The following is a 22111-nucleotide window of genomic DNA, read 5'->3' on the forward strand; positions in this document are numbered from 1 at the left end:
AGTATCTAAGTCATCATCTTACGGAGAAATATCACAAAGGGTTAAGAAGGAAAGAAGAATACAATAATGAGATGAAAGTGGCAACATCATATACCCTGATCCTTGAGCCCCTGACACTGCAAATATTCCGTACCCTGATATTGTTGTTGGCTAATCTCCACATTTACCACGCCCAAATAAAACAACTATCCAAAGCAATTTCCTTTTTGATTCGGTCAGCGTAAGCAGCAACATCAGAAATTGTTAGAGGAGAAAGTAACCGGAAAAAAGAAGAAGAGAAAAATTTACTGTGAAGTTGCTAGAACTAATATGAAAGACAGGCTAGACAGCAAAATAAAGCAAAGTGGTAATAAGCTTTCCACAAAAGGGGTATCAAAACGGAGTCAGCATTTTCATTGCAGTTATTGGACCATTCTTGAACTTTTGAACGATTCTTTTCCCCGTATTTCCTTTTATTCTTTTTTCTTTCTTTCTTTGTCTTTTAGCGCAAGTCCTTCGTACACAGCTATTTTGTGTGTACAATTATCGTGTTAGCGTATACAATTGTTGTGCTGGTGCATACAACTGATACAAGTAGTAGGCAATTGTAACTCATAATCGTAGGCCCTTACTCTGGGTAAAAAGCTGCTCGTATTTGATTCTTCTGACACAGATGTGGTGCTGAGGGAGGAGTACAATGCATTGGTAAAGTCGGTTAGGATTGTCGTGTGGAAGTGCAATTAATACATAGCCCCCCGAAATGCTTCAACAACAGAAGGGTACTAAGAGCAGCTGCAGCAGCAAAACCATCAGAGGCACCAGCCAGCAGGGGCAAGCCCCAGATAGATACAAAGAAGTGTTCGAAAGGTTCAAGGACATGGCAGCTTTGGACCAGGCACTGGAGAGACTAAGGGTCCTTGTTAAGAACAATGTATGGGACTATTGTATTGTCTGGAAATTGGGAGATGACCCTTCAAGGTTAAATGTAAAATTATCGCAATTCGTACTACAATTTTCACTCTTATCCTCTAGAAATTCCAGTTGCCCTCTACGCTTTTTTCTGTTCTGCTTGAAAAGAAGCCTTCTTGCTTATCGATTTGTGGATCTTTTTATTGATTGCAGTTTCATTGAATGGAGAGGTTGCTGTTGCAGTGGTGGGAATTGGCTCGAGAATGTGAAAGAGGAAAGTGGCAAAGATCAGTATTTGTTTGCTCAATGCAGGGATGGACATTTTAAGCATCCAATAAGAACCAAGGCTTGTGAAAAACTCGCCAAATTTCCTTTATCAATACCACTGTACTCTGGGTATTTTTTGCAAAGATAAAAACTACTTCTTTCTAATTACTGCCTGTTTAGAGCCTAAGATGAACCATTCTTCTAATATGTGGGAATCAAAGCAGGATTCATGGGGAAGTAGTAATGTCAAATCGAGCAAGGTGGCACGTGAATTCCAACAACACTTCTTCGGATGAAGCGTGAGTTTTTTTCTTTTTTTTTCTTTTCTTTTGGCCCTTTAATCTCTTTTCCTCTCTAATGATCGCGGTCTTTTGTTGTAAAAACTAAAAAGCCTGCAGCTCTCTAGGTCTTGCTCTTTAATCGTAGTCAAATGCAACAGAGGATATCACTTCTTTTCCAACATCACCATCATAAAGAATTTTTTTTCCCCTTTACCTGGGCATGATTGATGAAAGACAACAGTCGCAATTGGTGAATTTGCTTTCAAGTCAGGGTATCATCTTGGGAGCAATTGGACTTCATGCTTGTGATCTAGACACTCCTTAACTTTTAGAATTCTAACTAAAACAAATTACAAGGCTAATAGGAATTTAAGCATAGTTGTGTCTGGCACCGCAGGATTGGAACCCAAGTTTTAGTACCGGTTGCGGGTGGTTTGATTGAACTCTTCAGCACAAACCTGGTAAGAGTTTATCTTGCTTACCATTTCTCAATAACAAACTGAATTCTTCTTTCTAATCTGCAAATTACGTTATTGTGATTCTGTAGGTACAGGAAACTCAACAGATAATTGATTTTATCTTGGCTCAGTACGTTCCTGTTGAACTGGAAACCATGGCTTCTCATCGGCGTACAGAATTAAATGCCGCAGAACCATCGCACAGACCGTTTCTTGATGATTGCTTCAATAACTTGCCAGCATCTGTTTGCCACATGATATCTGTCCCTAATCTTCAGTATCCTACCTTTATACCCAATTCGAGCAATCATCCTAGCTTTGAAGGATCTTCCATCAGTTCCGATCTCCCCAAGGATTACCAACTGCTTAATGTATGTTCAGGTTCAGCATCTTGTTCCACTTCACCTGAAAAATCGAGTGGAAGACATCCAGGAAATTTGGATTCAAGAAGAATGAAAGATCCTAGTTGTGGTTTTGGAAGTGCTAAATGGGCTGCTGAGACAAATGAAAATCTGAGAGGCAGAAACAAGACAGAAAGAGACAATTACCACTCCAAGAACCTCATAACAGAGAGGAATAGAAGGCACAGGATAAACCATGGTCTCTTAACTCTTCGTTCATTAGTTCCCAATATTTCCAAGGTTCTGCGGTGATATCCTTTAAACGCCAAAAGCAAAGACTTTTTCCTGCTCTACATGTTTTCATAATGATCTTTTTGTTTTACTTAGATGGATAAAGCTTCAACGCTTGCGGATGCATATGATTACATACAAGAGTTGCAGAAAAGTGTGGAAGAGTATCAAGGTAAACTCCGAGATTTGGCAGAGCAGGAGGCCAACATGTACAGTTCAGAACAAGAGGTCCCAAGGTCGTGCAGAGAAATTCAAAGAACTGATTATCAACCAACAATTGAGCAAGGTGACAGCAGACGCCATTCCAGCACCAATGACAAAAAACAAGGGAAGGTGAGAAGGTCCCTTAACATTCAAAGTATAGATGTTGATCTCTAAACAGCTTGTATTTTTTTAGGAATCATAAAAGTTTGAGACTATCATCCCAAGTTTGCTTAAGTTTATCCCTTTCCGCAATTGTTTCGATGAGCGTAGGTGAAAATTGAAGTGAGCCAGATTGGCACAAGGGATTTCTTGGTGAAGATCATATGCACACAAAAAAGAGGTTGCTTTTTGAGGTTAATGCAGGCTATGGATTCTTTTGGACTTCAAGTGACTGATGCCAATGTCACAACTTCTAATGGCTTGGTCTTGAACGTTCTCAAAGCAGAGGTGATACTTTTTGAAATATTGCATCTATTGCTAAGCATGGTTAACTCAATATTAATTTATCATTGGTAATCCAGCCAAACAATTTAACAACGAAAGAACCCAATTAGTTGATCCTTCATCTCCTTTCATGAGATATATGGAATGGTAACATGTTTAATTTTATATATTTTTTTCCCCTGAAAGGCTTTCAGCGAGGAAATCCAGGCGACAACTCTGAAGAATTCATTAATGGAGTTATTTCTTCAAGATGGCCAAGGAAAAACACAGCTGGCCTGAGAATACAGGATACTGAAACTGAAATTTACAGAGCTTCACCATGCTTGTCCTTAATTATCTATGATGCATTACTTTTGTAGCTAAATAACTCCATATACAAGGTAAACTTAGCCAAAATATCAGCCCAAATAAGGGTATTGTAGAAACATTGTTAGTTTAAGGCAATGCTTGAAAATCAGAAGTATTAGCTGTTACTCCAGGTTAATACTTCCTCTAAATATCTGGACCAGTTCTGAAATTTTCTTCCTGCAACCCCACTGGTCAATAGTACATAAATCTTCTGCAAATTTACTTTATATTCTTGATTATGTGTACGAGAACTAACAAATCAATAGCTAAATTTGCGAGATGGGCCTATGATTCATACACAAGTGCAATATGAATATTGGGGAGTGGCTATGCCTGCATACGTATCTGTGCAAGCTAAAACCAGGAAATTCTATTATTCATTCGACATGCAGCCTTATCCATGTATTTTGTTGGTTGTTTCTACTAGCAGCATGTAACTAAGCAAGTTATTATTGTTACACTAAGAAAAGCAAGGAAGAAACGGAGCATCACAGACCATGGGCATATTTCATAAAAGAATACATTTCCGGTGTCCTAACCATTGTTCTACCAGTCTTTGTGCCCCCTTGTATCTCTCGTCTCTGACTGTGAGGGGACCATCAATACAAGCAAACCTCATTCTGACCTCGTTGAAGGCAAACTTGGAGTAGCCTAAAACATTCTAATGCACTATTCTTTAGTTTCCCTTCCCTCCTCACATGTTATCGACCAGTCTAAGCTTCAAATTTTCCTCCCATCCAACCACCGAGTATAAAATTCCAGAGCTTCACGTGGCTTGTACTCTGCGACGGTATGTCCAGCACCCTGCATCATCATGAAGAACTAAATAATCTTTTCGTAGAAGACTCAAACACATGAAGAAATATATTCTTTTAGAGACTGATTTAGCGAGTCCAGCAACAATCAGGGCCGAAAAGCTTTTGCTTGTACTAACCTTGATGGTGATAAAAGTGAGATTATAGTCATAACCCTGTAAGAATCTGCAGAGTGCAAAAGAGCAGTTACAGTGAGTTGCACATGGCAGCAGAAATGAAGATGGCAAATGCCTGCACTTTGACGATTGACAAATATAACCTTTATGCTAAAAATCAAAGAGAGTAATTTTCTAGTTACTTTGAATTCATTAAGAATCAATTTAATCAGCAAGAACATACCCAGCAACCTGATCATTCACAATCCAAGGCCTCCACTCGTCGACAATCTTATATCCAACTGATCTTGTCCATGCTTGACTCCCGGTAAATGGAACGCACATATCATGATCTCCGCTGCCACAACATAATTTCCATTAATCACTGACGCATTTGTAGACATGGTATGCACATTGATTCCAACATGATAAAAGCAGCATCACCATCATCACATTAAGTATACGAAACAAGCCTGAATTATTAGACCTCTTCTAGTCAAGACGGAGTCTTGCAACCATTCAAGCCCAGAATACCATGAGTTTCCAAGCAATTGAGAGAGAGAGAGAGGAACGTAACACTTGTTAAGGATTCATTTCTACAAAAGAAATTTATGGATATTATTTGCAACTAATCACCGCTTACAAAATTTTTTCAATCCTGTGACCCATCATATATAGATTTGTACACTGGAAGGTTAGAACCAAGTGTACATTGACATGCTTCAGGATTTGAGCTATTGTTACGGCATTAAGTAATGGCATTTGACCATGTATGCTGATAGCTAGTTGATCAAGCAAGGCTAAAGTACAACAATTATTCTTGAGAAGATAAAAATACCAGCAATGATACTAGGACACAGTACTCATGCTTTTATACCTGAATATAAGTGCTCGATACCCCTTGGAGGTTAGGTTCTTGTGATACTTGATCATGCTCCCAGCATCATGATGAAACTGAATTCTGCCTGTGCATAACTCCCAAGTGTCTGCCACATTTACCTAAAGCAGCACAAGATCATAAATCTCTGCTTCAAAAGGCATGACGAAGGTAGACAAGAAATCTTACGGATTCAGCATGAATTGCTTGCCGAACTACTTCATTATTTAGCCATGCTGTAGCAACTTCATCGTTCTGCAGTTTCCATTTCAATATCAATCATGTCAATAACTCAAACAAGGCAGCTAGTTGAGGAACAAATGATGCAAGCACCTCAATATATAGGAATTAGAATTTAGGAAGGCTAATTAGGAAATTAAAGAATCAAATTTTGAAAAATGAAGGATGCTATATTCATTTAGAATCTGATAAGCTAGATTCAGGATATCATCCCTACTCTCCCTCACCCCCCGCATCTCCTCATCCTCCCCCCAACCCCCAAAAACACACACACACAAACACACAAGATTTTGCATTTTTCATCCCTGAAAAGCAAAGGGCAATTGCCATGCCAACTGGTGCCACCATAATTACCTAGATTTACACAAGTAAATAATCAAATTAGTAGGTTCTTGTCAAGGTTGGATGCCTTCTCTTGTTTATGCTTTCGCAGAAGATGATGGTGCAGGAAACAGATTGAGCTGGACAGTATATGTCCAGACCACCTCCTATTCTTTCAATACTTTCACTGAGTGGAAATTTTAAGCTGATGACTGTAATTGCAAGTCCTAAATATACCACATATTAATGTATCAGAGTTTGCAATTAGAACAACATAAAAGTTCGACCACCTCGCAATTATCGAAGCATTCAATATACCAAACTATCTGTTGGTCAAAAAAATTTTTTAATACACCTAACTCTCTGTTTATAATAGTTAGATGATTGAGAAATTAATAAGCCATGCCTGGAAGGAAGCAGAAAAAATACTTTGCAAACATGAAGTAGTGGTGGTAAAATACTGAAATATCTAATCTTAGCGGGGTGTAATGTGTCACATTTTGAGATGATATGAATTTCCTGCCAATGTTTATCGGTCCAATAAAAAGCTGCAGCACAAAAAAAGTATAGAGGGAAATACTAGTAGTAAGATTCACTCACGGTGCATAGAACACTCGTGGTTTTGAGAAGCTGGGGCCAAGTTGGGACAAGTCCATCTCTCACTGGAGATCTGAGAGGCCATGCACGGCCAAACATTCTTGTTCTCACAGGAAGAGGCCTTTCAGTCTCACCTAACATCCTGAAGCTCACTGGCAACTTAGTATTGCCATTTACCATTTTAATCGTAGCTGGACCATGATAACATGGTTCCAGAATGTCATATATGTTTAATCCCTCAAGATCCTGATTAAAAAGAAGAATTAGAATCCTCAAAATAAATAAGTACAAACTCTTTATGCAAAATCATAGAAAGTAACTATCCTACTTCATCAACTTTTTCAAGCTTGCTTTCACAACTGTCACTTGCAGGGTTATAATAGTTTCCACGGCACTCAGATATAACTTCCTGCATCAGAAGAAGAAAAAAGTTAATAAAAAAAATATAAAGGAAGACTAAGAAGGATATCATAAGAAAAGCAGAAATAGATTATCACAAACCAGATAATGATCTTTTTTATCTATTTCCACAGCCTGACATATTTAGTAGGAAAGAAAGATTTCTGCAAGAGTAGGGAATTAAAATGTGCAGTGCTGATACAATTATTTTTTTATTTTTATTTTTTAGCGGGAGAGTGATGGGATTTAAGGAGTGGGGAGGGGAACGAGGATTTAAACCCAAGATCTCTAAATTCTGGGGCCTCAACTTTAGCCACTAGACAGGCCTTATCGGCACTATTATACTCATATATACCTTGTATAGGTCATCTGAGATTAGGCCCATCCCATGCGCAAAAGGAACAAGAGCATTGCCATCAAACTCATCATCTGTAACTCCATTTCCCACCATATAACCCTGCAGGCTGTGCAATTATTTTACGAAGAATAATAACAGTGTCTTAAGTACGGGGAATGTTGTACCTTAAAATTGAGAACAGGCTTTACACCTTCATCTATTCCTGAAGATTATAATGAATGAGCAAATTAGCCTTCATCCTTGAAATGTATGCAGTTCAGATATCATAAGATATACCTTTTGCAACTTCATAAGACAGAGTTGGCACATATACTCCAGCATATGACTCCCCAACAATATAAAATGGGTTAGAGAGGAACTCTGGATAGAGCTCAAACCACTGGCAATACAGCAACAACTTTTTAAAATATGAAAAATTTAGTGGACCAAAGAATAACTGTATAGCAACAATCGGATAAGACCACAGAGTGAGTATTCAGTGTTGTCAGATAAAGGAATTATTTCAAGTTAATACCTTGAATAGAAATGTGTGAGAATCAGAAGCAGTCTTTAGGTCTCCTGTTATATAATCAGATTCGTTCCCAGAGTAAGAAAATCCAACACCAGCAGGAGAGTCCAAATACACGATGTTGGAAACCTGATGAGTAAGACTGATCTTTGTTGATCTCAACTGATAACATGCAAGGAAATGCCTAAAATACTCTCTCTCTCTCTCTCTCTCTCTCTCTATATATATATATATATATGTATGTGTGTGTGTGTGTGTGTATTCTTCCTTTTAGGAACAAGCATTATCATTTTTATTTGAGTCTTATGGAATTAAACACACTGAATTTCCTATATATGGATATGTATGCTTCAGAGACATGAATCACAACCTTCGACCAGCTGTATGGATTGAGATGCAAGGTGGGCAGGCTATCGGGGGTCTTTCCTGCCTCAAAATTGAAGGGACCTGAAAGACAATTGAAAATTCTTGATATCAAGTCACGGACATAAGATAAAGATAATGTCATCTTCTCCCCTTTTTCCTTATGTTCGTCTCCTTATTCTTTTTTCTTTTCTTCAGATAGTTAAGATCATAAAAACCAAAAGTATGCAAGGAATATGCAGAACTAAATCGTTACATCGCCCATATATACAGTGCCAATTTATGTCTCGTTATAACAGATAACCATTACATTCGAAAACTGCAGGGAAGTTCCATTAGCCATCATGGTTACAAACAGGGGAAAAGATAATATGAAAAATCTACACCCCTTTACTTCACCGGGTCAAGAAGCAGAATTAGAGAGCATAAGAATCAACGAATGGAAACAGAAATTAGACCGTAAAATATCATATATGCTTGCCTTCCAATAAAAGTATGTCAAGTTAGAAAAAGAAGTACCATATGAGCATTTTACAAGACATGGCTTATTTGCCAGTGTCAGAATTCAATTCAGTCTTCAATTAATTAACTATCAAAGTAAGTAATTAAGACGTGCTAATCTCAACTCGAAGAAGATATAACAATTCAATCAATACCGTGTTCATAGACGAATCCATCAAAGCTCGAACAACCAGGACCACCATTGAGCCACAGAACTACTGGATCCTGTGACGGATTCCTCTCAGAAACAACAAAGTAATAATACAATTTTCTCCCACAACTCTCATCAACTGTCACATACCTGTAAGGAAAAAAAAAACCCCATTCGAGAAAACCAAGAACCAGCATAATCCCATCAAAGTATTTTCAAGAAACTTACTTTGACAGTTGCAATACAATACAAGAGAAATGGTGAAAAAGAGTCGTACCCTGCATAGTGTTTAGAAGGTAGAGTGCCATTGAAACCAGGAATAGATGTTATGAGTGCACTTTCAGGCGCTGATTGTGTTCTCACAAAGCTAACCGCTACACAGATGAGTAGCAATGTGAAGCAGCGGAAGACGACAGCATTCCCAGCCATATTGATTTCAGGAGCTCGTGGTCTGGTGATCTCCGGGGCAATTTGTACCAGTGGGTGCTAGTACTGAGTGCCTTAAATAATTCGTACCAGTGGGTCCAATATGAAGATTTTTCTTTTTCTTTTTTAAACTACAAAAATTACGGACGTAGATTTCTAGGAAGAATAAAATAGTTGGAAAACCAGCTGAGCTTTTATAAAGTGGTTTGGGTTTTATTCGGCAGTTAGTTAAGGCACTCTTAACATTTAAAACCATTTTGCTATTGTTTTGCGCAAAGCGAAGCATGGAGGACAATACAGAATAGATATTTACCCCCCCCCCCCCCCCCCCACCCCCAACAAAAAACTTTCTTTCGTTATTCATTTTACATCAAAGATGGAAGTAATTGCCTTTTAAGACAGGAAAATGTACATGCCTTGCTTTTCTTTCCCAATTTTAGGGGAAGGATCCTTCTCCGCCACCAACTTGAAGTAAAAGTAAAATTAAAAAGAAAGAGCGAATAGCCTTTTTATTTTAAGGGGCCTGAAAAATGGGCAGGGCCCAACTGACTAAGGAGGACGTGTCCAGTACTAGAGGGAGAGAGGGCCCACAGGAGGTTGAGTTTGGTCAGCTAGCTCCCCTTTATTAATATTAATAGTACAATATGAGTGAGTGACGATGATTGAAGCGGGGGAATGGGCCCAACCCAAGCCCCAAGGTAGCAAAAGTTAAAGTTGGCAGCATGTGTAGGCCAACGATGATGGCGGGCCCACTCTCTCCCGCCATCTTAACTTTCGTCCAAGTTGTGATGACTGCATGCGCAATCAACGACTGGACTGACCGAACCGAGCTTCCAGCTCGACATTTTAATGGCGGGTGAAGCAAGTGAAAAATAATAATGAGGAGGAGGAGGACTGAAGACGGAAGGAAGCGGTAGTTTTAAGTACTTTCTTCTGATAAGTCAATATATGTAAATTACTCAACAGTACTATCAGTAATCAAGACCTTCATATTTCTTCCAGAGTTCCTGAAGATTAATTATCAATTTATCAGCTCTCATTTGCCTTTTCAAAGAAATCAACCTGTGCCATGACACTCAAAACTCATCCCTCATTATGCTGCTCACAGGTAGAGGTAGGTTGGATTATACAAGATATACAAGAAACTGAAAATGTAAATATGATAAAGTCAAAAGAAACTCTTCGAGAAAAAATTGTTAAGAGCGCGACTACTCGTGTGATTCCTCCTCTTTTCCCATGGAAGTTAAGTTGCAGAATGCATCTGTGCTAGCCATTGTGCTATTGGGCTTGATTTGCTTGCTTCTACTTTGCTGCAAACTTACTACGTGAAGCAGGTACCGAGTAGTGCCAAAAAAACTGCAGCCAGAATGGTTTTCATTGCCACAGGACAGCGAGATGCACGAGAGAAGTTGACCCTCTGGGCCTGGTCTCTGCAAAACCCAAATGCAGACGGTGGTACTATCAGAGCAAAATATTTGCCATAAGTTTCTATACCATGCCTGCTCATGTGTTCTCTTGATAAACTGAACTCAGTATTGTTCTTCAAACCATTGAGCAGCCAGCTCAATGTGACTAGGATTCTGATTAGAAGACGGGATGAAGTAAACAAGCAAATTAAAAGGGATGTAATGCATGCACTGTAAGAGTAAACATCTTTTGAGACCAGAACTGAAATCAAGGCTATCCAGTAGCTATCTATATTCTATACCCAAATATACTAGCCTCTAACCTTTCTGAAGATCAATGGCCCAAAAACAAAAGTGATGGAATTTAAGCAGAGGCAAGGAAAACGTAAAGGTGTTCATCTTACTTCTGTAAAGATGAGAGTGCACCACAATATATTGTATTATCTGGCAAAGGAAGCTCGTTCTTGTCCATCTCTGGATTCACCACGCTAAGATAAACTTCCTGACCTAGGTGCCACGAGTCAAGATTCTGTGCACGAAGATTCCAAATACCAGCATTGTCCAAAGAAACTAATATGGCTGTCCAAGCTCCCGGAAAAACCTGTTCCGAAGTCACCCATTTATCGGAATTCCAAGTCATCCAGAAATTGTCATACACCAATATTGGACAGGGAAGATTTTAATTTTAGCCACTGCAACTATATTTATCAAACACATATCAACCAAATAAGGGGTGGCAGGGGGGATAGTTTCATACTAAGATTAAAATCTTTTAACCACTAATTAGTCCAGATGCAACAAGTCTGGGCAGAAATTCTCATGCACTGCCAATGCTAAAAAACAAAAAAAAAAAATTATATATATATATATATATATATATATATATATATATTTCTTGACATAATCAGAAGCAAAAGACTTATTAAATCTGCATTGAGGATTTTTTTTCCAAATACTACATGGCATGTATAGATACGTGGCATCTTTGGAAGCCCGCTATAACCATGCCCAGAACCCCCAACGGCCTAACAATGAAAGTGGCAATTTTCCAGTTCCCTTGTCAAAGACTTCATTTTCTTTATGCAACAGTAAAACTATAATCCAGCAGCGGAAAAGCTTTTGAACTTGAGTCTCTAATATACGCCAAGTCATGAAATCTAAGACACTTCAAAGTCAAAATTTTCAGACTAGGAATACCTGGGTAGTGCAGCGAGCTACACCATCCCACTTGTTGTAAGTGCTTCTACTGTTCTCCGTCCACACACCATTATCCATCCTGCAGTTCATGGAAAGACAATACTGCTCAATCTTTAGTATTCTAAAAACTAGAAAAAGGTCATATTCATCAAACCTGCATGCTTACCCTACAACAAAGAAAGCATATCCATCCAAGTGGTAACTCTGGACAGTTGTGTCATTGTTCTGGAATATTATTTCCATAAACCCTTTGAAAGTGCCGTTGATTACAGATGTGTCAACTTTTGCAGGTCTATTCATCAGTCTATTTGGGAAGTCAAGCTTGAACACCCCCGGAATGTTAAATTGCTGGGCAAGCTTGAGAGGTGTTGAAGGTGCTAAGTAAGAAATACCATTAAGAGTTGTACGCCACTTTCCATCTATAAGCTCAGGAGGCCTATTAAGGATCACATACACATCAGTCACGGTGATCTGGCCATATTTGAAAGATCCTTGAGGGTTTGGGCGAGCAGCGCCAGCAGAAACATTCCATCTATAAAAGATTGTCGATATATTGCAAGAACAATAAGACCATAAAACAAGGACGAAAGTCAGAGTACCAACATAAGATATAAACAAGAGAATGCCAAGATGGAGAAGGTATGAAGCAGATAAAGTTGGGAGGATAAAAACATTTCCTCTGGATACTGGTTTTAGTAAGCATTGCATAAAAGAGCTGCAAAAATGTGCATTGCTGGTGATTGTGAAGGGCCTTTCCAATAAACGTTGCTGGTTAGTAATTGAGTGTAATATTAAAATGAAGCAAAGTCTCAGAAAAAATTCTAATATCTAAATCCATGTTTCACTACAACCTTATGGATCTTGCTTGATTCATTGAGAAATACGTGTCATATTCATTAGGAGGGTCTGGAAGAGGACCTGATGCAGGTCCAAGTGAATTTGAGTAGTGCAAGATAGAAACCCCAATAGCCTTGGTCCAAGCAGAGGAATTCACAAAACGTGGGCTGGCAACAATGTAGTAATCACTGCTAGCATTTTGATCCATCGTGACCAAGAATGAATACGACTGACCAACATGGATATCCATGTTTGTGTAGTTCTGTTGTACTGTGTATGATCCTTCGGTCTCCACAAGAAGCAAGTTGTGGTTCTGGACTCTGAAATTCAAGCTAGTAGATATACCAATATTGTGTACACGTATACGGTATGTTTTCCCTGTTGCATTGCATGATGAGAATGCACACTTCGTCAAAAACTCAACGTAATAAACATAACTCAAAACAAACACAATGTCACTTCTGCAGATGATTAAAAAATCAATATCTTTTTATGTTCTCCATCCTCTCTGGAACTCCTATAGATATCCTTTTATATAAACCCGCCATGGCATGTTGATTCTATAGGTTTTCAGAGAGGCTTCGAAGCTTGAATCACCTAAAGTGAAATGTAAAAGGACTATCGTATGGACACCTTCAGGAGTGGACCAGGGCATTGTTGCAACATTTAAATAAATGATTTCAGTTGCATTTTATGTCCATAGATACTGCACAATGCCCGTGGCATATGAGGAGGAAACTATCTAGGTAAGACTAGTCTTCAAGGTCCTGCTCTTCAAACGATCCCAGCTCTTCAAATGATTCCATTACAAAATGATTGGTTCGTGACTCGTAAGTAAGGGTGATGCCCTACGTCAAGGTTGTAACTAATGCAAAGCATGTGTCACTGAACATATTATTGCACAACATAGAGATATGAAAAATACCTGGATCCACATATATTGTCTGGAAAGCAATACCATCTGGGACAACTGCACTATCATAGCGGTACGGACCAAATCCATTAATTAAGATACCGTCAGGTCCACCAAGGCCAACTCCACTTTCAACCTGCTCTCTGAGTTCCTATAGCCCAAAAATACCCCCAAGTAAACAACAATCAGCAAAAGAGCATACCTAATTGTATAGAGAGGCTGAAAAAGATTTAGAATTTAGCACCAACCTTGTGGCTTTTGATATACCAGTCACTAATAAACAGAGTGATATCTCCATCTGGTGTTTCAAATGGGACTGCAATAACATCTCTATTGTTGATAACAATTCCCCCATATCCACCAGCAGCTCTCTGGAAGTATAGGGAAGGGAAATAAAAGAAACTGCCAATCTGATCTTTGACCTGAAACTGATATGTCCAATTCCATCCAGCAGGAATGGGACAGTTTGTGCCAGAGACTCCGTCTTGCCAAGCATTTTTCCGCTGTTGAATACCATTCCTGCAGTTAAATTCATTCAGTTGAATCAGAATCACTGTCATTAATTTGATATATTTAATAATTTCATGTTATACCATGTGAGAAGCAAAGGTTCGTCAAGATTATTCTTGACATTGACAACAACATTCCAGTTGGTGGTGACATTGAGAATTGGTCCAGGAAACTGTCCCTCGACTCCAATCACCTAAAATTGGGTCTAAATGTTAGTAAAACAATCATCAGATTTGGACAAATAAGAGTGAAAAAGGAAAGCCAAAAGAAGGCAGTCCCCAAAGATAATGTGTAATAGCAGGGAAACCAAAGTCAGCTATCAGTTCAGATCGTTCACTCACTATTTTTTGGCATGAAAGGAATAAGAAAAATGAGTAAACAATAAATACTTATCTACAGGGTCTTTTTTCCGCATATTTAGGATAACCAACTAGCAAGTATGAATGTGGATAGCAATTCAACTTCATTGGAAGCAAGACTTTGTGCCAATATAGTTAGGGCGAAGGTAATGACATCAACTGATCATCAAAGTACTCTACCGAGAAATAGCATATTGCAAGTTTTATACTATGCTTAAAGAAGTACAAATTAGATGATTAACACCCAGACTGCATGTTTGTTTACTTTTATTTTCTTCCAAAATAATAAAAAGAAGAGAAGGAAAAGCTCATGCATTAAGCTTTTATGAGACCTTTCTTGGTTGCTCGGATGGATGAATGCTCCATTTAAATATAAACCTAAGGTGTACATTGAAATTCAAGCGAACTCAAAACCGAAGCCTATTGCTATTGACAGCCCAGCACACCCATGCAACCAGTACCAACATTCAAAGAAAGTTAAAGATGTCCAACCTTATCAGACCAACAATTAATGAACTTCAATTATGAATTTTGAAACCTAATGAAAGATGCCAATCGACTAACATCCGAAAGCACACCAATTTTCACATCCTGCCCTGAAACAATTCTCTCGTGAAACAAATTTTTCTTAGGATAGTTTAGCTTGATGCCTTGTGTTTAGCTAATTATTTACTAGCAACTAATTATTGCAGCAGGAGCATGAGTGGGCAGTCAAATAGCAAAAAGTTGATTACTTTAACCAGTGTCCAACGATTCATTTAATCTCCTAAAGGGCAACGTTAGCGAGTTTCAGCAATATATCTTTCAAACAACACATCCAGAACTCTATTTCTCCACCGAATATAGCAGGGGTGATTAAACACTATAGTGCTACAACTATAAACACAATCTTGATGTTTTCAAGAGGATAAAATTATACAATCTTTTTAATGATCAACGACCAGTAAGAACTCGGTACTATTACTCCTGCACCCACACTTGAAGAACCTTTCCAAGTAAGAAAACAAATTACAATGCAAGAAGGAAAAAACGAGGGGGAAAATTTTCCAATTTCCCCAATTGTTGTGCTAAAAAAATAATTAAGTTGAATTCTTGCTAAAACAAGAACTTTAAACTCATTTGCAAAACAAATAATACTACCAACTGCCTTATCTGAAAAACAACTAAAAGAAGATCTGAAACAGTAGTATAAGGGGATAAAGAACCTGTTGTTTAACTCCAAGAGGTGAAGCAGTGACATAAGAGACAGTCCAATCAAAGAAGACATAAGGATCTGTTGCTGAGCTAAAGCTAATCAAGCAGAGAACCCAATTAAACCAAAAGATACAGCAATAGCAGCTGGAGGAGGAGGAGGAGGAGGAAATGTACATGGGAATTGGTTGTCCAAAAGAACAAGAGAGAGACTCTAAGAATTTCCCTCTGTTCTTCTTTCTCGGCCAACACTTTTGCAGAGCTGTTCTTTAGACTTCTTTGACGAATTAGAATGGCTTTTGTTTTAGCGATCCCAAGACAGAATCTTGGTGGGATTTTTGGGAGGTGGCAAAAAGTGGCAAATTGCTGTAGCCGTAGTTTGGCGAAGAAATGCAAGCAGCAAATGTCGTAACAAGTAGTAGTACAGTGGAGTAGTAGCGAAGTGAGTGTGCCTGTTGTTTGTGCGAATGTGCGGTGGAAAGGAGCACGTGGTGGTGGCGTTGGAGACAGCTTAGCGGGACCGTCTCTTGGCCTCAGACGCCAGTCCTCACTTCTCAGTTCCGGCCCCCTATCTTCTTGAATTTTGAGCCGTTAGGCTTTGTTCTTTTTCCGATGACTGAGAAACTCAGACTTTTTCGTTACTAAAGTTGACCTGCGAGAAACCTTCAAAAGCCGGCAACTTTTGAAGGCTCCCGCAGACCTTAATAAACCCAAACCCCAAACCCCCCCGAGCCGTTAGGCTTTGTTCGTTCGTCTGTTTTATGCTGCTGTGCTTTGATTATGCCAGTAGAAATTTTTTACCTACATCACCCTGGTTCAGGAAAGTTTAACGAGGATACGAGCAGAGCTATATTTGAGTTAAGCCAAGTTGGAACAGTGCATTGCTGGAGTTCAATTTAAGTTAAAATAATATTTTGAATTCGAGTTTGAACTTGTCGAATCTTTAGCTCGACTTCAATTCATTTTACTTGAGTTTGAGTCAAATCAAGACTGATAGAATATAACCAAGTTCGATTGAATCTATTTTAACCTAATCAATCTCACCTAATAAAATTTAATATTTTATTTATAATTTTAAACAATGATATAATTGACATTCACACTAACAAATATATATATATTGAAAGCTCGATTAAACCCGTTGAACCTACGAAATTAAGAATATAATACTCTAACTCGACTCGTGTGTATTATCGTACAACTTGAACTTAACTTGAGCCTTGTTAACGTTGAACTCGAATCGAGTAGTTGATCGAGCTACTTGCAAGTTCGAGTATGCGAATTCAAGTAGAGTAATTTGGTCAACTTGTAACCCTAAACATCATTGTCATCAACTATGAAGGAATTAGAAAAGTAGGTGTCAAAATGGTGATTAGGAAGAGAGCTGTGAAAAGATTCTTTTTTGTAGCATTAAACAAAATAAACACATTCAAGGTGTGTCTAATAAAATTGAAATATGAAAAATAAAAACTAAAATTTGAAATCTGAATTCCGTAAGATACCAAATTGTTAAGTAATAAGCTATTACTTTTTGTTGAGATCAAGTTTTTTCTAGGAAGTTTCATGCTATTTAATTAATTTAGATGTTATATTTTATATTTTTAATTAATAAAAAATATTCCTTGCAATTTCGTATCGGAATCGGCTTGAAAGTTTAAAATGAGCCACACGATCCCGATATAGCAAGTAAAAGTTTGGAACTCTGGCCCAATGGAGCGCACAATAATGTCAAAAAATGTGCGAATATCAGGAGGAGTGTTTCGGATCTGGGAGTGGGTTGGATTTTTGTATCTTTACGAGGTTTGATCGTTGGCAGCCCTGTTGAGCTATCCTCTTCCTCCAATATAGTGTATATTTTTTTGGAGCATCTTAATTCTCTTTTCCATTGCTGTACAAACAGATTATCAAAAACTTTACCATGAATATGCTTTTCTTCTTTTCTTTCTTTTTTTTTTTAAATATTATTGATATGTGGAGATTGTGATTTGAAATTACTTGAAGCAACGTCTTTCACGTTGGAGGGGTGCTTTTTGATGCATCAGATTGGGGACAGCTTGATTCCATTGCTAATTCCATTGAAGCGAGTAGCAAAAACCTCACAAAATCAAATAATACGTACTAGTTGGTGGGTTAGTTGGGCTCTTTTTCATCTCTTTTTGACTCGGTGACACCCATTAGCGCGCCCCTGCGTGAATGGTCCAGTAGCAACGCCTCTCACCAGTGAATCTTGAGGTCACGAGTTTGAGCCTCCGTTCCGCTGGATTCCTCCGCGCACTTAATGTGTTCGGGTCAGGTTGGGGTGCCGAGCCCGGGCCATAGGGGATTAATCGGACCCCATAAGGATTGACCCGGGCACCCCTGTGTCGACAAAAAAAAAAAGAAAAAAGACACCCATTAGCGCATTTGTCCTTTCGTCCCAGAATCTGAAAGAAGTCGATCCAATTTTCGCGTAATGCATGAAAATAGCAGAGTATCAGGATTCAATTTCCCGCTACCATAGAAGAAAATTGGCGAAGTCATTTTCCATTTTGCCACCCATAGTACTGCCCTTGACTCCTTTTTATTGTCTAAAAGGCCTTTTTTTTTCCCTTGATGGGAATAAGAACTTTAATGCATATGACCCTATTCATTGTTACAGATTAAAACATGTTTCTCGAGCCGTTTGCGGAAATTCATATCGATCACTCGTCCATACAATTATCACATCGACAACGATATTTGAATATGAATGTCTAAATAATTTCCATTTCTACCGTATTGAACTGACTAATGCTTTGTCATCCGCGGATGCGGGTATGCAAACTCTTTGTCCCTTCAATCTCTGTAATAAATAACAGAAGATTTCTCTGATCATGAACACATTGATCTTCATGTCAATTCCACTCTCTTTTGTTTGTTTAGTAAAGAGCATCTTAATTCCTCAATCTCTTCCCATAATTGATTTCATTAATTTTGGGGCGTCTCGCCTCTTAGGAAGCTTTGTTATATCAATGGATCCGCCAAGGATTATATGATAAAACTGGCAGCCATCAATTTGTTTGAATACTGCATCAATCGTGTATATGTGATTTTTATAGGCAGGCAGAAACTAGGTAGCCTATTGTAATTAAAAGTTCAGGGGATTTCAGTAATGTAACTTTGTTTTTTTTTTCTTTTTCTTTTTGCACCCAATAAGTAAACTTATCCGTCATAAGTAGCATTGAACTATGTAGCAAACCTTTTTTTGTCTTTGGGTTAAAAAAAAAGTGAACATTAATTACCAGATAATTAACTGGATCTATTTCTGGTGGAAACAAACTTAAAGCCATTATTGAAGGCCTAGCTCGAAGACGCTGATCACTTCTCAAGGTTTTTTGGGAGTTTATCTCTTGGTAGCTGCTGGCCCCTGTCCATTATTGGACTGGAAAGGCATGGACAGCCACCTTCCCTGCGGCAGCGGCTGAATTTGGAAATGGGTTCAGAAAAATTATTTACCACCGACCACCAGAAGGGAAACATAAACACTAGTCAGGCCCAACAACATTCCTCAACTTACTCCAACATCAGCCCTGGTCCATAGAGCAGCAACTAGTTCAGTGACTTTAGACAAAATTCGCAGTTGGACCATTCATCTGTTGCTTGTCACAGAGAAAATCAAATTCTACCAAAGGTAGAGCTAATAGTGAAATTTGTGACGGTATCAGATGTAATCGTCGTAAATAGATAAGAGTGGCTGTCGTTAGTTAGTTTAATTAATATAGCTAGTGGAGGAGTAGAGGCTTTCACACACTACACCCTTCTTATACATGCATGAGCAGTATACTTGAGGCTAAGGTAAGAGTTTCAAATAAAGTCAAGATTTTAGCCTACTGAAATAAATTAGCCTACTGAAATACACATGCTTTGGCATCTTCATCATACGTAAAAAAAACTGACGCTGGCTGAAATATATATATATATATGATTAAGCCAGAATTCTACAACAAAAAAAAAAATAATAATAATTTTGTACCAAACCCACTTTTTTGCTTTTACTCTCCTAAGAAATTAGAAATAAATAGTAACTCTAAACTTTATGTTTTGGGTAAACGCAAGAATAGAAATCACAGCTCATTGAAATGGTCCCACAAAATCCGGTTTTCTTCCTTGTGTGAATGCGGATTGTGACGCAGCAAATAGTGGGGTGGAGTGAAGCAATCAATGGTCGAGTTTGGATTTGACGGGGTCAAGATTTTTTTGTTTTTTGAAGCATACGGGGTCAAGATTTAGTTTAAGACCCTGAGAGATCGAAAAAGGAGCATGTCGAGATTGACCAAGTGGCATACGTAGTTGTGGACTCATGTGATTACAATAAGTATGCAAATATGTGACACATCTTCATCAATCAATTCATATTATTTACATATTAGTTAATAATATGAATTGATTGATAAAGACGTGTCAATATAAATATAATTATGTTTAGAGATGGAATAAAGATGTGTCAATATGTGATTACAATAAGTATGCAAATTCTAATATGGAGAAGCTGATGCAGACTTTTTTGGTTTAGTAGTAAGTTTTGTGGTATCGTGGACAGCAAGATTCAAATAGGAGTGGTAAACTTGTGGGTGTGGGAAAGTGGAGCGCAGTAGAAAAGTTCAATGGGTTGTCACTTCCACTTACTTACTTCACTTAGTACACCAACAGAAACCAGACGAAATAGAATTGGTTTGCGAGATGAGGAATTGGTTAATATTATTATTATTCTAGGTTTACGGTAAATTGAAATGTTGAAACTAATTGCAATCTTCACTTGTTAATGTAAGATTTTTTATTTTCCTTTTTTTTTTTTTCGCCTTCTAGCCTAGTTGTGTTTATAGGTTTTGAGTTCTTTAAAACTAATACTCCATCAGAGTGCAAGCATTTTCCTCTTTTTGGTTGGAGTCAAATTTTCTTTCTTTCTTTCTTTCTACCAAAGTAATTAAACTGAAAACTTTCGTGAACTCATCATATAATTTCCAGCTGCTTCACAGTGTTAGATCAAATATTCGTTCCAATGTTAATAATGTCTTTAAATTGGTAATTTTGACTATTCGTTCCACTTTTACTGTCATAAGGAATAAGCACAAGATGGCGAGAATAGGACATTTTGCAGAGGCATATCGTATGAAATCAAACGTTTGATACTTATGTTCCACTGATTGCTTCCTCCTTTTTTACCATCACTCTAGATAATACAAGACACAATGATAGATTGTTGCAACATTATTATTTCCTGTTTGTTTGACGATTCTTTCATCATCTGTGAAAGTGGATTTATGCACGTTCGTTGCGGTGCACATGAATTGAATTTAATTGTAAAGGTTGGATTGATGAAGTAAATTATGAAATTAGGAAAGGATCTGATGAAAATAAGATCGATAGTAAAGTTTGTAGAATTGGTGAAACAACTCTCGTTGTTGGAGATAGGCATATATAAAAAAATTGATAAATGGAATTCTACGTATATGATTATGGTACTTGAGAGGGCCGTATATATTCTTTTTTGGATTTCAGGACGTTCATGATGATTACAAGCTGTGACAGAGTATCAAGTGTAATTGATTGCTGTAAATGGGTAGGAACAGTAGTCGTTGCTTGTTTAATTCTCTATTTGCCGGTTTGGCTTCCGCCAATCTTGCAGCAGAGAGCCTGTCTGTCACTGCAAGCTCTATATACTCGATCGAGGTACGTACTTAAAGCAGAGTTTCAAATCTAGAAGTCAAGATTTTAGCCTACTGAAATAAATAAGATGGTACTATATACGTGCATTGGCATCTTCATCATACTTAAAACTGACGCTAAAATATAAGCGAGAATTCCACAAAATTACTAATCCGTACCAGACTCACTTTTGCTTTTACTCTCCTAGGAAAGAAATGAATAATGCTGAACTTTATGTTTTGGTGAAAGCAGGAATAGAAATCACAACTCATTGACACCATATTCCCTGGCTTTGGGTAGCGTGTGACGCAACTCACGCTGATCCAGTCCAGTTTGAAGGGATTAAGAGTTAAAGACCCTCCTAAGACATAGTTGTAGGGCTGGTGCGAATGGTTAAATTTAATTTATCTCTAATCACATATTCACTCTTATGTTAAAAAAATTTGCCAAGAAAGAAAAAAAAAAAAAAAAAGAGGTTCTGCTACACGCACAATATTTGTACTGCAATTGTAAAAATGTTGAAATCAGCAAAGAATTTTGTAGGCTTGTGGTGCTGCAAATTAAGTGGAGGCCGGTAATAAAAATGATGATGTTGTCGCCCCCATTTAGTTCTGCTATGCAGTAATACGTACAACAAACCTACCTGTATTATTCTTGTAACGAAAACAAAAAGAAAGAAAGATACTTTTGTGATTTTTGTCTGAACTGAAACCAGAGAGGAATATATATTTTATAATTGATGGAAATTAATAGTAGCGTAAATGAGTGGCACGGCACTTTCGGGCAGAACTAGAAAGGATGTTGTTGTCAATTTGATTTTTGGTCATGGTCTCACTATACATATATACATCTGAAAGGATA

General features: G+C 37.9%; 3 protein-coding genes across 3 annotated transcripts; 1 reads left to right on the forward strand and 2 right to left on the reverse strand.

The window, feature by feature from the left end:
- Positions 1-576: 576 nt before the first annotated feature.
- On the forward strand, positions 577-3675 carry LOC113731859 (transcription factor bHLH90). Its single transcript, XM_027257341.2, has 8 exons — positions 577-957; positions 1102-1284; positions 1380-1454; positions 1834-1897; positions 1984-2535; positions 2623-2859; positions 3001-3177; positions 3361-3675. The coding sequence occupies exons 1-8, from the start codon at positions 740-742 to the stop codon at positions 3451-3453; spliced, it is 1599 nt and encodes a 532-aa protein (XP_027113142.2). The 5' UTR covers positions 577-739; the 3' UTR covers positions 3454-3675.
- Positions 3676-3838: 163 nt separating this feature from the next.
- Positions 3839-9246, reverse strand: LOC113731874 (serine carboxypeptidase 1-like). Its single transcript, XM_027257369.2, has 14 exons — positions 9025-9246; positions 8752-8897; positions 8103-8179; positions 7739-7861; positions 7501-7603; positions 7389-7426; positions 7222-7323; positions 6796-6876; positions 6471-6713; positions 5499-5564; positions 5310-5431; positions 4677-4790; positions 4457-4502; positions 3839-4326 (listed from the first exon to the last, which is right to left on the reverse strand). Exons 1-14 carry the CDS (start codon positions 9174-9176, stop codon positions 4243-4245), a joined length of 1497 nt encoding a protein of 498 aa, XP_027113170.2. The 5' UTR covers positions 9177-9246; the 3' UTR covers positions 3839-4242.
- An 896-nt stretch (positions 9247-10142) lies between these two features.
- On the reverse strand, positions 10143-16308 carry LOC113731848 (monocopper oxidase-like protein SKU5). Its single transcript, XM_027257330.2, has 9 exons — positions 15601-16308; positions 14120-14229; positions 13775-14045; positions 13539-13677; positions 12628-12991; positions 11943-12308; positions 11777-11855; positions 10984-11180; positions 10143-10603 (listed from the first exon to the last, which is right to left on the reverse strand). The coding sequence occupies exons 1-9, from the start codon at positions 15763-15765 to the stop codon at positions 10495-10497; spliced, it is 1800 nt and encodes a 599-aa protein (XP_027113131.2). The 5' UTR covers positions 15766-16308; the 3' UTR covers positions 10143-10494.
- Between the last annotated feature and the right edge of the window lie 5803 nt (positions 16309-22111).

This window comes from Coffea arabica, chromosome 1c, assembly GCF_036785885.1.
Source record: "Coffea arabica cultivar ET-39 chromosome 1c, Coffea Arabica ET-39 HiFi, whole genome shotgun sequence".
Taxonomy (NCBI): domain Eukaryota; kingdom Viridiplantae; phylum Streptophyta; class Magnoliopsida; order Gentianales; family Rubiaceae; genus Coffea; species Coffea arabica.

Coding starts and splice junctions, on each gene's coding strand:
- LOC113731859 (XM_027257341.2), top strand. CDS start 740: ATGCTTCAACAACAGAAGGGTACTAAGAGCAGCTGCAGCAGCAAAACC. Junction 1,285..1,379: donor TCAATACCACTGTACTCTGG/GTATTTTTTGCA, acceptor GAATCAAAGCAG/GATTCATGGGGAAGTAGTAA. Junction 2,536..2,622: donor TAGTTCCCAATATTTCCAAG/GTTCTGCGGTGA, acceptor TGTTTTACTTAG/ATGGATAAAGCTTCAACGCT.
- LOC113731848 (XM_027257330.2), bottom strand. CDS start 15,765: ATGTACATTTCCTCCTCCTCCTCCTCCTCCAGCTGCTATTGCTGTATC. Junction 14,230..15,600: donor CTCTTGGAGTTAAACAACAG/GTTCTTTATCCC, acceptor ACCCAATTTTAG/GTGATTGGAGTCGAGGGACA. Junction 13,678..13,774: donor GGTATATCAAAAGCCACAAG/GTTGGTGCTAAA, acceptor TTTGGGCTATAG/GAACTCAGAGAGCAGGTTGA.
- LOC113731874 (XM_027257369.2), bottom strand. CDS start 9,176: ATGGCTGGGAATGCTGTCGTCTTCCGCTGCTTCACATTGCTACTCATC. Junction 6,714..6,795: donor AGCTTGAAAAAGTTGATGAA/GTAGGATAGTTA, acceptor CTTTTTAATCAG/GATCTTGAGGGATTAAACAT. Junction 5,565..6,470: donor CCACGAGTGTTCTATGCACC/GTGAGTGAATCT, acceptor TGGAAACTGCAG/AACGATGAAGTTGCTACAGC.